The 14,382-nt window shown below is 37.1% G+C and overlaps 1 protein-coding gene across 30 annotated transcripts in view; it reads right to left on the minus strand.

Moving 5' to 3' along the window:
* The window catches only part of NAV3 (neuron navigator 3), a 602,126-nt gene that overhangs the window by 234,604 nt on the left and 353,140 nt on the right, over window positions 1-14,382 (minus strand). For all 30 annotated transcript variants that reach the window (XR_014804603.1, XR_014804601.1, XR_014804600.1 and 27 more), the window contains one exon: window positions 186-258. Coding sequence is in view for 25 of the 30 variants with exons in the window: in XM_084957747.1 (XP_084813873.1) it covers window positions 186-258 (73 nt within the window). In the remaining 5 variants the exon portion in view is untranslated. The remainder of the gene's footprint in view (window positions 1-185; window positions 259-14,382) is intronic.

A 14,382-nucleotide genomic window follows, 5' to 3' on the forward strand; every position in this document is an offset into this window, starting at 1 on the left:
TGGAACATACCTATATATTAAAGCATGCATCAATAACAACTGCATTTATGTTTCTGTTATTTTAGAAAGTTTACTGACTTCCCTTGTGGTATTAAGGAGTTACGTATTCCCACTTTCCATTTCTAGCGTCATAAAAAACTTTTAAAAACATGGACACCGTTTGTGACAGTTGCGCTTTTTCTTACCTTCAGCAGATAGACCTTGAACATTTACTCCTCTGGCTGCTAGAAAACTAAGGCAGACGTCAACATTTTCAATCTGCAACATGAAAAGCAGTGAAAAAGTAATTTAGAAGATTATTTCTAAATAAATAAAGGAGCTAGAAGGAAGCCAGAAAGAAAGATAAAGAATGAATATTTTACATTCATTTCATACTAGAGATCTTTAACCAGAGTTTAACTAGAATTATTTCGGCTAATTACTGAATGAGTATAAAGATTGCATTGTCCAGTTTGCTACTTACAAACAATTCATAAAGGCCTGGTCCAGAATGGCATTCTTACAGATTAGCAAGCCACCCACTTAACATAAAATCAGACCAATCTTGTGTTTTACAAATAAGTCTCAACTAAAGCATCCAAGCAGAAGGAGACTCTAGCTTGTATGTCTTAGAACATTAGGATATGGGTAACTGAGATTCAAACAGTAATATTTGGCAAGTATGCCATAGGATAAATAAGATGAAGAGAGGCTTGGTATGCATGGAAGAAATGAAGCATATTTTCACCCTAAAGCATAGGAATTCTTTGTTTTAAAAACCAGATTTGTACTTCTATAGTTGAGTACTTCTCTGCTTAAATATAGGTGTCACTCTAATAATTTCAAAGAGTGACGTCACTGCTTTTAAATAGTTCATTTCAATGTGATAACCACTGTTTAGCCATTGAGGGTGAGAAGAAAAAAAAAAACAGCAACTAATTTATGTTAATTCATGGGCTGATCCCACTATTAATCACGGCATTATACGGCAAAGTTAAACAGCGAAAGACTTTCTAAAAGAGTGTAGGAAAGAGAAAGTTGGAATTCTTGGTGAGTCATCTCCCTGGGCTTTTTGGTATTTCATAAATCTTTAAATTCTAAAGTAAATAAGAGATTTAAAGTTAATACTTGGCAAGGTACTGTTTTCTGTCTTATTAAATTCGTGTCAAAAGCTCTGCATGAGGACATACAAAGTCCTGCCAATGTCCTTTCTAGCTGAGCTTCAGAGTAAGGTCAAAATGTCTCTAAAAGAAAAAAGGAAAAATACATTCCAGAATCTGTCCTTATGAAATGGACAACTGTTTCTTTGCCTTTTTAAATGTAATTCTTTACAAAATTAAATAATCTCCAATGAGAGGGTCTTTTGCTTAAAAATGATTACAGCCAAGGTATACATATTTGCTTTGAGAAAAAAAAATGTATTGGTTCATTTCAAAGTAAGTTTTACTAAAATCATTCTACTGAAGAAATGAGTGAAGTGAAGATGCTGGATACATTACTGAATGGATCTTCTCATTCTGCCCATCGGCATCTAAACACCCAAAACCTGTGGTGCTGGAATCTACTTCAAATGCTTTCTTTTGCTGGCCTTCCCTTCACGACTAAAAAATAAGATTCTATGATGAAGGCAAGAAAAAAGTGTAACAAACAGGATATACTACGGTCTCTATCCTATGGATTCTTTAAAATTTTCTTTTTTTCAGGTCAATTAATAATAAATAAAAGATGACAAACAATTATCTTGGCCTAATAATAAGACGACCTGAATATCTGTAAGTGTTTGCCATAATAATCCTGATGTTAATAATTTTACACCAATTTTATACCTTTTATAGAAAGTAAGATTTGTGGCCCAAATATGCATAATTTATTGTAAAATGTTAACAGGCCATTATTGCCTAAATTTTAGTTATTTTTATTATACATAAACAGATCAGTTCACTGGAAAACCAAGAACAGGTTCATGAACAGTCCTTGCAATTAGGTTTGTAAGATGGCTTTTTTTTTTGGTTATTTAAACAGAATAAAAAATAAACTGCTGCCAAGATTGGGTAGCAGAGACAAACAACTCCCTCTTTCAACAGGCAGCATAAATTAGAAAGGGAAAGCAAAAGGGTCCTGGGAAAGGAAAGAAAAAAAAAATACTCAAAATATACCCTAACATCCTTTCATATCTACTTATCAGAAGCATGCAAACTTTTGCAATATTATCCTACAGTCACTCACCATGAGCACCAATAGCTTAAGACAATTAATTCCATTTCCCATCATGCTACAGCAGTTAAGTAACAGCAACAGAGTTAAGTACTTGAATACAAAATTTCCAGTGCGACTATTACATGATAGTTTGTTACAATGTAATTATTTATTCCCCAGTACTTATTTTTGGTCAAAATTAATTTTCCCACAGTGTAATAGCATAATAAACATAAAATAATATCCTTTCTTTACTTAACTCCAAAGTTATTTATAAATTCAATATGCTTGTTGGCACTACTTATACTTTTGACACAGTGATATGTCACAGTAAAAGAACATGGGGAGTTCCCATCATGCCTCAGCAGGAAGAACCTGACTTGTATCCATGAGGACGCAGGTTCGATCCCTGGGCTCACTCAGTGGGTTAAGGATTCTGTTTTGCTGTGGCTGTGGTGTAGGCTGGCAGCTGTAGCTCCAATTTGACCCCTAGCCTGGGACCTCCCACATGTCATGGGTGTAACCTAAAAAGACAAGGAAAAAAAAAAGAAGAAAGAAAATGGCTTTGAGAAATGTTCACTGTCACTCACATGATCAGCTGCTTCATCAGACACATACTTGAAAATATTTGAGAAGACTTTTAAGTTGTATAATACTGTATTTCGGTTAACGACTATTTTTATTTTAATACATTTGAGATGTTAGTTTCTCATAATTCCTGCTTTAAAAAATAGATTGTTCCCAAGCATTTCCCAGTTAAACAGTCCTATAAGTACTGTTTTAGTTATTGATTCTTTTTTTCATGTCAAACCACATTGATCTTCAAACTAAAAACCTCTAAACTTTTTTGAAATCACAGATAAAAGTGATTTTGCTATCAAATTGATCCAGTTACTTGAAGTGAGTTTTATCCTAAGTATTATTTACATGAGATACCAAATAAGCTATCAAAATTCAAAACGTATTTTAACATTTCATAATTTGGGTCAAATTTTAATTAGAATCTTTTCATGAACTTTAATAAACTATTTAATGAACAACTCAATGTATGCTTGCCTAAATATAATAGAAACAAAAGTTTCATTGATCAGCACTTACACTTATTAAATTTAAATCACTTGTGATGCTTTGTCTTCTATCTTAATTAATACTATTTAACCTATTTAAATATTGGTTAATATCCACTAGGTGAATTTCAGGATCCATTAATGGATAGTAATCCACAATTTTAAAAACACTGCCCTACCACCCTAAAGAGGACCAGAGCACTGGCATATTGATAATATCTTTTATTTCCAGGGTTGGGGAGGTAACTATTCACTGGCTAATAAGAAAGTGGAAAAGTACCCTCACAAGCAAAGTCCCTGCAAAGATTTACTACATCAGTTAACTGGCACAAAAACAAAAACAAAACAATACTCAAAATACAATGTGGTCATAGAATCACACAGTTATTTCTTAGGATATGTTCACAAATGGTATCCTTATGTCTAAGATCTGAAAAGAATTCTAACTCTTCAGTCTCCTTTAATTAGTCTAGACATAAAATCATTTTGAAAAGGAAAGCAAATGACTTGAAATGTGAGTCAGTACTTTATAAGTAACCAGTTATTTGACAAAATTTAAGCAACTATTTCAAAATTACTAGGTTATCTGACAAAGTTTTTATTGATCTCTCTCCTCACTCTCTCTTTTTGGTTTATGGGCATATAGAGATGTTTGGTGAGTTTTATTTTTTATTTATTCATGGTTTGTTTTGGGGCTTTTTTTTTTAACAAAAATATGGGTTTAGTGAAACTTTTAGCCTCTCGGAGACAGGAACTGTGTTTTGTGGACTCATGTGGCTTCCGCAGCCTACACAGCGTTTCATGGATGCTCAGTGCATACTTGAGAAAGAACGGAAGAAAAACAGAGTGGTGGCTAACTGATCCTTGTATTTTTAGAAGAAATGGGTATAGGAAAAAAAAAGAAAAAACATATTTTGATTCAGAGGTTCTCTTTGAGATCCTTTACAATATACTACTCCCCTGCGCCTGACCCCAGAAAACAAGAATCCGAAATTCTGTGTGTTGGGGTTGGAGTTGTTTTCAAATTTTAGTTCCTACTCTCCGTCTACCCTCATCTTTACAGACTGAACAGCTGATCTCCAGAGAAAGTCTCATGTGAAGATGAGCAAAAGAAGCTAACCAAAGAGTGTATACATGATGCCTAATTTATGTGAACTTCGAGATCAGCAAGACGAAACAATGACAGCAGACATTAGAATAGTGATGGACTTTGGAGGGTTGTGGTCTGGAAGGGGCAATGATGGGAACAGACATACTAGACGTGTTCTTCGTGCTGGTTTTTTTTTTTTTTTTTTTAATTTAGAGAATACTGACTCACCATGTGTTAGTTTCAGGTGTACTGCAGAGTGGTTCAGTTATACGTATACATATGTTCATTCGTCCTCAAATTCTTTCCCCACATAAGTTATTACAGAATACCGTGTAGGCCTCCCTGTGCTCTGCAGTAGGCCCCTCCTAGTTATCAGATAATTTGAAAAGTGTCCTTCGTTTTGATCTGAGTGGGAAACACACAGGTGTATATATATTTAAAATCCATCAGCTATATACTTAAGATTGGAGTAATTTATACGCTTTCTATGTTTGCTTTACCTCAGATTCCACGAAAGTATTTATATTCTTCTACATATGTTTTACTCAAATTAAAAATAAAATGATTGGCCCCCTGTTTTGTTGAGAACAGACTCCAGGCGCATAAAGACAGATGTACAGAAACCTGTTAGATGGCTCTTGCAAGTAATTCAAATAAAAGGTGATGGTGTTTCAGACAATGGTGATGGCAGGGAGGGGAAGAGAAATGACCAGATTCTAGATATGTTTTGAGGGAATCTAATAGGAAGATGCAGCATATAAGGGAAAAAAGAGTCAAAGATGATGACAAGGTTTTTGGCCTCAGTAACTAGATGGTTGAAATCTCCATCCATCAAGATGGAAAAAGCCACAGAAGGCACAAAGAGTTAATGACTGGATACGTGGTCTGGTTGATTAACATCCAAAGGAATGAACAGGCATTTGGACACACAGTCTGGAGTTCAACTGAGAGGCTTGGGAACAGAGACCCAAATGTGAGAGTCATCCCCATGCAGCTGTAATGAAAGCCACGGGGACTCGCAGATGTAAAAGAGAAGAGGAACAGATACTGAGCTCCAGGAGACACAGCCCTTGGAAAGAACAGGAGGAGCCAACAGACGAGACAGAGACGAGCATGGGGCCCAGAAAACCACCTGCAGAAAGAATATTAACGCCAAGGGAGAGATACGCTCTAGCAAAAGCAGCTGGGACGTAAGAGGAGAACTAAGAATTGATTCTAGGATTCTGGATTAAATAAATCAACTCATAAAAGGCATGATCCTACGATTCCCGGGCTCTCAGGGTTGATGGCACTCAGGGGCTGAGGCACTCTCACTCAGGCATGTGCTCTCCCTCCTGCTGTTCTCTCCCCCCACCTTTCCCTCCCTCCCCCCTCTCTGTCCCTCTCTCTCTCCTTCCCTCCCTCTTCTCTCCCTTTCTCTCTCTTTCCCTCCCTCTCCCCCCTCTCTGTGTGAATACATTTATAAAAATATATAACACACAAATATATATAAAGGAATACACACACATGCATATATTTGAGCAGAAAAATGTACCCTCCTTGAGAACTCTTTGCTATTTTGTCCACTGCTCTCTCCCCAGTGTCTGGAAGAGTACCTTAGGCATGCTATCAACAATTGCTGAAGGAATAAATGAACTACACAGGGATAAAATAGTATTTTATGCCTAAATTGTTCCAATAAAAAGGGGAAATAACCAAAGGATAATTTTAATGCTATTAACAAGCAAATTCAGTGTATCTGCCAAGGCAGCTTAGACTTGGGCAGCATCCTAGGCTTCTCCTCTCTGAAGCTCATCACACTCATCTCCCCGGGATGGATCTGGCAGCCCCCCCGCCCCCCATTTACCCTTCTATCTCCAGTACTTGATACAATGCATGGCACAAAGTAGATTCTTCATGCATTTTTGTTGTCTACATGGGTGAATGCATACAATACACAGAGAGTTAGGTTATAAGCTCTGTCATCATTTGGTCCCAAATCCAGTTTCTGGTCTTTCACTTTTGTGAGGTCAAGGAAGAAAATATTTTATATTGAGAGAGAAGATGATGACGACATTGGAAAGCTAAAACAGGCTGATAAAAGGCAAATTCTGAGAACAGAAACATCAAATGGTTAGTCAAATCCTATACTGCTGAGTAAACATGAGGACACAAATACTGAAATTATGTGCAGAGGGAACTTGTCAACATTATATCTCAGGATTGATAGAGATAAATAAATTTTAACAATTTCAAAAGAAAAATAAAAATAATGAAAATTTTCAGCACTGCGGAGCCCATAAAGATCATCTTACTTTACCTTTTCAAATGAAATAATGAGATGAGACTCAGATAATGTAGCTTCTTGCTCAGAGGGTCCAGTGGAATTGTACTGTGCACAGCACAGCGCACTGCATGCAGGAAGAACTATGATCAACTCAGACAAAAGCAGCCATGAGTATGATGTCGCCTATTAACAGCAGGTGGCGATGGTATAAAATGGCATCAGAGCCTCTGTGGCTTTTGGTCTTACAGCAAATTTTCTGAGAATTATCCACACTGAATAAAAACTGCTTCCCAAACTTTTAAGCCACCAGTTCTAAGCTCTGCTACACATTAGAACTGCCTAAAGAACTTTAAAAATCTATGCACGCCCAATGTACACTACCATCAGTTAAATCAGAATGTCTGTGGAGAGCAGCCAGTTAGCAAAACTTTCAAAAGTCCCCAGGTAATTTCAACCTGCAGCAATGCTTGGAAACCAAGGCTACAATCTACGCTCTTCACAGAAAAGAACTGCATACAATTTCAGGGTCTCCCCATGTGGATGCACAAATTGCCCCGTTAACACTGCAGCGTTGCACTTTCTTTTGTTTATTCGAACCTATACAATTCACGTATTTTACATTTATTCTCTTTCTATTAAAACACATCTCTTCCTTTCTAGTAGTAACACCCAGAAATTCACTCTCAATTCTTTGGGCACCTCACTTCTCATTCGGCTCAGTCAAATCAGCAGCTCGTGGACCACTCCCAGGAATTTTATATGCCTGTTTTTTATCTCATGTACAATTTGGGGGGCCTTCTATTTACCGCTTACATTTTATTGTTATGGAACACCTACACTGCCTCTTTTTTCTGCTAAATGTAAGCATGGATAAATAACTATAAAATACTGACTGTATAGTGAAAATACAACCAAGAGATTCAAACTTCTAGACCCAGTCAATGCTGTCAAAAGTTTCAAAATTTTGGGCACAGTGAGCCTTTGGGCTTTTGGATAGTATATGAACACTTAATGTCAAACAATAGCCTAAACAAAAGCACAGCTCTTCTAGAGTAAATTCGTAAGTTGACCACTGTATAGATTTTCTTTTCTTTTAAGAGCCACAACTGCAGCACATGTAAGTTCCTGGGCTAGGGGTCTAATCGGAGCTGTAGCTGCTGGCCTACACCACAGCCACAGCAACGCAGGATCTGAGCTTCATCTGTGACCTATGCTGCAGCTTGTGGCAAAGCCAGATCCTCCACCCACTCAGGGAGGCCAGGAATCGAACCCATATACTCATGCACACTATCCGGTTTGTAACCTGCTGAGCCACAAAGGGAACTCCAGTGTGCATATTTTCTTTGTTGAAGACACCAAACTAATTTCAGTTGATGCATATTTTTAGATATGAGTAGTTTCTAATTATATAATTAATATTAGTATCTTAAAGCACTGCCACTTAATTTTGCTTATTTTCTGTAAATCAAACCATTCATTTATTCATTCATCAAACATTTATTACACTTATTTTATGCCTGGAATTGTGCTCAGTGCTACAGATATATATTTTAAGATAGAGCCACTATTCTTTTCTACAGAGTATTGATTTTTTTCCAATATTTTCTACTACCCCCAGAAATTTGTTTAATTTCATAACTGTACATTTATCTTGACCCTTATGAAGTTGCTAAATATGAATGTGGCTAATTGTTAAATCGCTAATTGAGTTTCAAATGAGGAAAATAGGAGTTTTATTATCGTCGCTTGTGCAAACTCCAGACAGTTAACAGTGTACTTGTATCTTCAGATGTTTTAAAGCCAGGGTGTCAATATGTATTCTCAACACAATCAACATGGTTAGAATGTGTATTGGAAAAACGTGTATTTATTCATTTCGGTGCTGAATATACTATTCCAAGAAATATAGTGTTTTAACTGGCACAGCTCATTCCAAGGCTCCTAAGCATGAACTTGCATGTTTGGTGCCTCCCAAGCTTTTATTTTACTACAAAACTGGTACAGCCCATTTTAGAAAGTGGAACTGGAAGGAGGCATCTTCACAATATTAACAAAACGATCCCTTGCCTATTCTTTCGCTTTCAGTTATGGATATTTAATGGAAATTAAATTCTGAGCATGATTAATATCATTCTCAGAGTTTGAGATTAAGTGTTAAGCATGGCACCAACACTTGGCAATGAGTGATAAATTCATTCAGCAACTACTGACTGTTTATTTTGGGCAAAGAGCCCTGCTAGACAGTTAAAGAATATGAAAACAAATGAATTATAAAGTCTCTGCCTTTGTGAGCTTGTAAAAGAGCTGAAGAGACAAGAAGAGATTCATATATCACCATAACACAAGGCATACTCTTCCAAAGGAAAATGATAAAGGATAGGCTATATGACAGTGAAGAGAATGGATTTATCAGTTTTCACTGGGGATCTGGGGGAAGCTTCACTGAAGAAATGTCATTCTGACACCAAGGATAAGTTTAGACAAGCTTCAAAAGGAGGAGCAGGCGTGACTACCAGTGCAGCCCAGAGCACAAGTGTCACAAGGATGCTTGAGAGCAGACCATGACAGCCTTCCCTTCCTGCAGTTGTGTTTACAGAGCTGACTGTCGCCGGAATCGAAAAGCCTCTGATGCACCCTGGGATCCTAAAACCACCACACTATAAAAAGTTAACGTTGCTGTAGAGTGGAAATTGACAGAACATTGTAAATCAACTATAATGGAAAAAATAAAAAATCCTAACAACAAAAAAAAGTTAAATAATTGTAAACCAGGGAGCAGGCACAAAACTTCAAAGACTGAGTTCTGTCTATAGAGACAAAGCATCCTGGTGAGGGCATGTATGAAGGTGCTTCTCTTGTGAACCAGACAAGAGAAGCATACATAAACCAAATGTAACTTTTATCTCTCTGGATGGTAAATTCTTCGGTGCCCTGTGCTATTTTTGATTAACTATTTTATTTGCATAGTGTCATTACATAAATGAATGGCATCTGATTTTAACCAAAGAAAATACATAAGGTGGCTCAGTTTGCACAAACTCCCATGCTATTATAAAATTCGATTATATAGATTTTAGCCAAAGATTTTAAAATATATCCAGAATGACTATATATCTCTTTGGAGAATTAAAGTAAAATGAAATAGTTTTTGCATTTGTTCAAATTTTTAAGACGCCTGTTTTCATTCACTCACATAATAATTTATTTAAGGAGACATGTCCAAGCCATTAAAAATACAGGCTCATAAGAGAGATAATTCCAACGTAATGCAACAAATGTCATAATCAGAGAAACACAGACTCCTAAAGAAGCATGTAGAAGAGTCTACTCACCATCAGAGGTAAAGGACTAGGGAAGGATATAGTTATTAGTAACTAAGAATCTAACATGGTTACAAAGGTATCTTCTGAAGCTGCTGTAACTATAGCATGTTTGCAATGACACAATTTTGATCAGAGAATCAAACTGAGATGCTCAAGGTTACACAGAGAGAATACGTCAAAGCCAGAGCCCACGTCATTAACTTCCACATTTTTCTGCTTCAATGGCAGCCTGAGTTAGTCCCTGAAATGTCAGGAGGGGTTAACCAAATAACAGGATGTGGTATGAAGTGAACCCAAGGAAGGAGTAATGTGTGAACTGTTCCTGGTTGAGAAACACCGTAAGTGTAGGGACTTGCAAGGAATTCAGAAAAGCCAGGGATATGGAGTCAAACCACACTTGAATCTTTCCCCACAACGTCTCTGCTGACTGATGTGACAAGAGGCCACTCCAAAGGCTGGTGGCCTTCGACAGGTTTTAAGAAACTATGTAGGAGGAAAGATCAGGCAGAAAGAGCTCTAGGAACAAGAACCTTGAGATCTAGCGAATCCAGCCATAGAGGACAAGCTCACAGAGATAAACTGGGGCTGGATGAGCAACAAGAGCCGCCACGTCTTGCTAGGGGCCTGGGCTGAATCTTACGGCTCAGGGAGCTAATGGTGAGCTTTAAGCAAAAGAAAGAAAGAATCAGTATTGCATTGACGACATCTATTTTGTATGACCATGCAGTACACACAAAGGTTTACAGACCGGCAATTGATTAGAGTTTCCAAATCAGTTTCGACCCATACTGTCTGCACTGCACTCTAGCTTTTGAAAGGTTTATTTTAGTGTATTTCATTTTGAAATGTCATTTATAAAATATTTTCGTGGTCTGCTAGGTGAAAAAGCTGTACTTTGAGACCCAGATACTACATGTCAAGAAAAGAAGCGAGAGCGAAATGGTTTGGAAGCTACCGCTTCCTTGTCCACTTCACAACCCAGGACAGGAAGGACGTTCACACAGAGTTTTCAGCATGTGTGTTATTTACTCCAAATGCAAAGCCCTTTTTGTTCACCACAGACTCTGGTAAATCTGATATTATTATGACCGTCCATAGAGGGATATGTTTTATTAGTTTACACAACTAATAAAGAGCAGAGCCATAATTCAAACTCAACCTTGTCAGTCTGCTGTGAACACACTATTTCTGCCACACTGTACTTCCTACCACTGCGATTTACATTCTGACCCAAGCAGTTCCAGTGGCTGACTCAAGCTCTCTACTTGATTGACAGGCGGTTGGAATATGGCCAGGCACAGATAGGGGCTCCTTAAATATTTGGTTGCATACAGGGATGATGTTGTACACTGTGAAGGTGACAGAAAGAAGATGCAAACACTTATTTATTCCGTAAATTTCCTAAATTCACAGGTTTAAATACTTCTGCATTACTTCACAGACATCCAGTACACTTTGGCTTCCTTGTAGGTAAACATACACAGTGAATGCTGGGGCCGCAAGCCAAGGAACCCTGGCAGTCACCCGAAGCTGGAATGCGCAAGGAGTGGATTCGCCTTACAGCCTCTGGAGGGAGCACAGGACTGCTAACACCTTGATTTTGGCCCTGTGCTGCTAATTGTAGACTTCAGGCATCCAGACAAATGAGAGAAAGTTCTCCTGCTTTAAGCACCAGGACTATGACAATTTGTTACAGATGCTACAGGAAACGAATACCATTCTCTACTCAGCAGAGCAGGAGACATCAGCCGTTCAGCAAGCCTGAGGGTGGACTGGTTTCTGCAGGCATGTGGGTTTCCAGGCCCTGCTCTCTGAGTTTTGATTTGTTAAGTGTGTGGAGAAGGGAGGTGAAAGGCGCAGTTTAGCCAGGGACCTCATGTCATCGACACTATGTCTCACGTTTTCCTTTCCTATTTCAAGGCAGTTTGTGCGGTGGGAGAAGGAGAAGATAGTAGCTCCTTAGCTCTTCGGTTTTGTGTTTGGTCGTCGACGAGGAGTCAGTTCATTAATTAAACACTACAATGTAATAATTTAAATGTTTGCACTCAAATAAATCTGAGTTTAAATCCTAGTTATGCAATTTACACAATGTTAGAAAAAAACTGAGAATCTGAAGCCTTAGCGTCCATGTCTGTGAAATGGGAATGAAAGCGGTTTACACATAATATATTAAGTGAGAATTAAGGATGTTTGTAAAGAGCTTAGCTCCATACTAGGTGTATGTGTATATTCGTCTGTGTGTGTGTGTATGCCTGCACATATCTTTCACAATAGAAATGGTTTCTAAAAACACATATATAGCAGAAGTGTGTGTGTGACTAGATATACAGAAAGCTAGAGAAGGGTACTGCTATGGAAAATTTATTAGGATTTTATCAGATAAAAATATTTTTTGTTCAAATTTCCATACAATGTTTTTTTTGGTTTTTCTTGTTTTTTGTTTTTTTGGGTTTTTTTTAAATGGCTGCAACAGAAGCAAATGGAAGTTCCTGGGCCAGGGATTGAATCTGGGCAGGGGAGGAGATCGAATCTGCACCCCCACAGCAACCCAAACCACTGCTGTCAGGTTCTTAACCCACTGTACCACAGGGGGAACTCCATCTATATACTGCTTTAACTGACTCAGTGATTAGAGGATAATGAATATCATTCAGTATTAACTGCCAATTATCTACGATACGAAATCTTCATTATAAGCTACAGTTGTCAATATGAAGTGTTATAAAATTATAAAATAGTGCATCTGTACTCACTCACCTAGAAACATACTCTGTCGTTTTTAATAAATTCCTGTTCCTCGGTTTGTTTCAGAGGACAAACCAAACAAGGAATCTTACTCTTTTATTATGAAGTTATGAAGTTGTAAAACTATTCTAAACTTAAATATCTAAGTTTAATAGATATAAACATATCTATTTATATACAGGACTAAAGTTACATGTCATAAATAATTATGTTCCAGCTGTGTAATTTCACCTTAAAATCTATGAACCACTGTTTATCTCACAAGCCGCCAGCCTCTCCCAACCTAACCAAGCTTATGTTCCTGCCTTAGATGGAAAAAAGAAGCATCGTATTAAAGAAAAGGTGCTCACCGCTATCGGGCGTTGGAGGGGGAGCGGGAGCTGGGAGAAGAGGGGAAGAGGAAGAGGTTGACATCTCAAGACTTGAATCCCAGGCCTTATTTTGTTAAATGTGTTTGTTCCTAAGTTTAAACCAACTTGGCCCCGACTCAGACATGAGACCAAACCCTGGTTCCTCCACTTTCTCAAAAGGGACACAGAAAGCCTCAACAAGACAAGTTCTTTTGTAGGTTTGCTACAATGACCCAATGAAAAACAGCAGGAAGAGCATCTAGGAAGGTACTGGATAAAGACAGGTGCCATTCAATCGACTGGTGTATTCGTGCCAGGGTTAGGGTTAGGGTTAGGGTTAGATTGGCTGAACTCACAGGTCCAGCTCTAAAATTTGCTATTTCTGTGAGATGATTGCACAATATTTTTTTGCATTTGAGACATGGCTCATACAAATCAAGCGGCCAAAATGATTTTTTAAAGTGTAATCACATATATTATGAATTTTTGACTGTGGCCATCCACACAGATCAGTTAAATTCATATTAAAATCATTTAAATTTAATATCATAAAGCAGGTAGACGGGTATCTACTGGTTTTCAAATAATTTATCTTATCAAAGATAAACTTCTCAAATGATTACACTGAGATCAGGGGCACAGGAGTTCCTCATTTCATCTCTCTGTTCTATGGAAGAACTTTTTAAAAATCCTGCTCAATCATCATACGTTTTTAAGCTAAGAATATCACAGGTCATGATTAAAATGGCCTCATATCTTAGTATGCGGTTTTCTGAACGAGGGTTTTAAAAACTCTTATTTCATATATTTTACTACTCAGCATTAAAAGTAGTATTTTTCTATTAATTTCAAGAAAGGGAATAAAAAATGGAGCAGTTAGTTCTTTTTAAAAAATAGATTATTGAAGATAATAAAAACTAAAATTATGAAAGAATGCTACAAAACATGTTTTCTAATACTGTGACCATATCTTATGTTTACTGGGATACTGGCTCATCAGTGAGAAAAATTTACAACATTTTAAGTCACAACTATTAGGATAAGCATATTCTAAATCTTTAAGAAAGTGGTTGATATTTAAATATATAGTAGAAATACCAAGTACATTTGCAATGGTTTTTATATGTATATATAAAAAACTTACTAATTAGTTATAAGACAGAAATATTCTTATCTTGTCTCCAAAAAGAAAAATTAGTTATTTGTGGAATCTGGAATCCAAAATTTGTTACTTAACTTCTATTTCTATTTGTCCTACTAATGGTGAAAACCAATTTAAATATTGACACTAATAAGAAAAATAGGTATACTATTTATTCTATAATATTGTTAATGTAGAAAAGCATTCTTGTATATTCAGCATTTA

This window comes from Sus scrofa, chromosome 5 (genome assembly GCF_054392235.1).
Source record: "Sus scrofa isolate SSC_HxYL_T2T_F1_AM1 chromosome 5, Sscrofa_HxYL_maternal_Yorkshire_Landrace_v2.0, whole genome shotgun sequence".
Taxonomy (NCBI): domain Eukaryota; kingdom Metazoa; phylum Chordata; class Mammalia; order Artiodactyla; family Suidae; genus Sus; species Sus scrofa.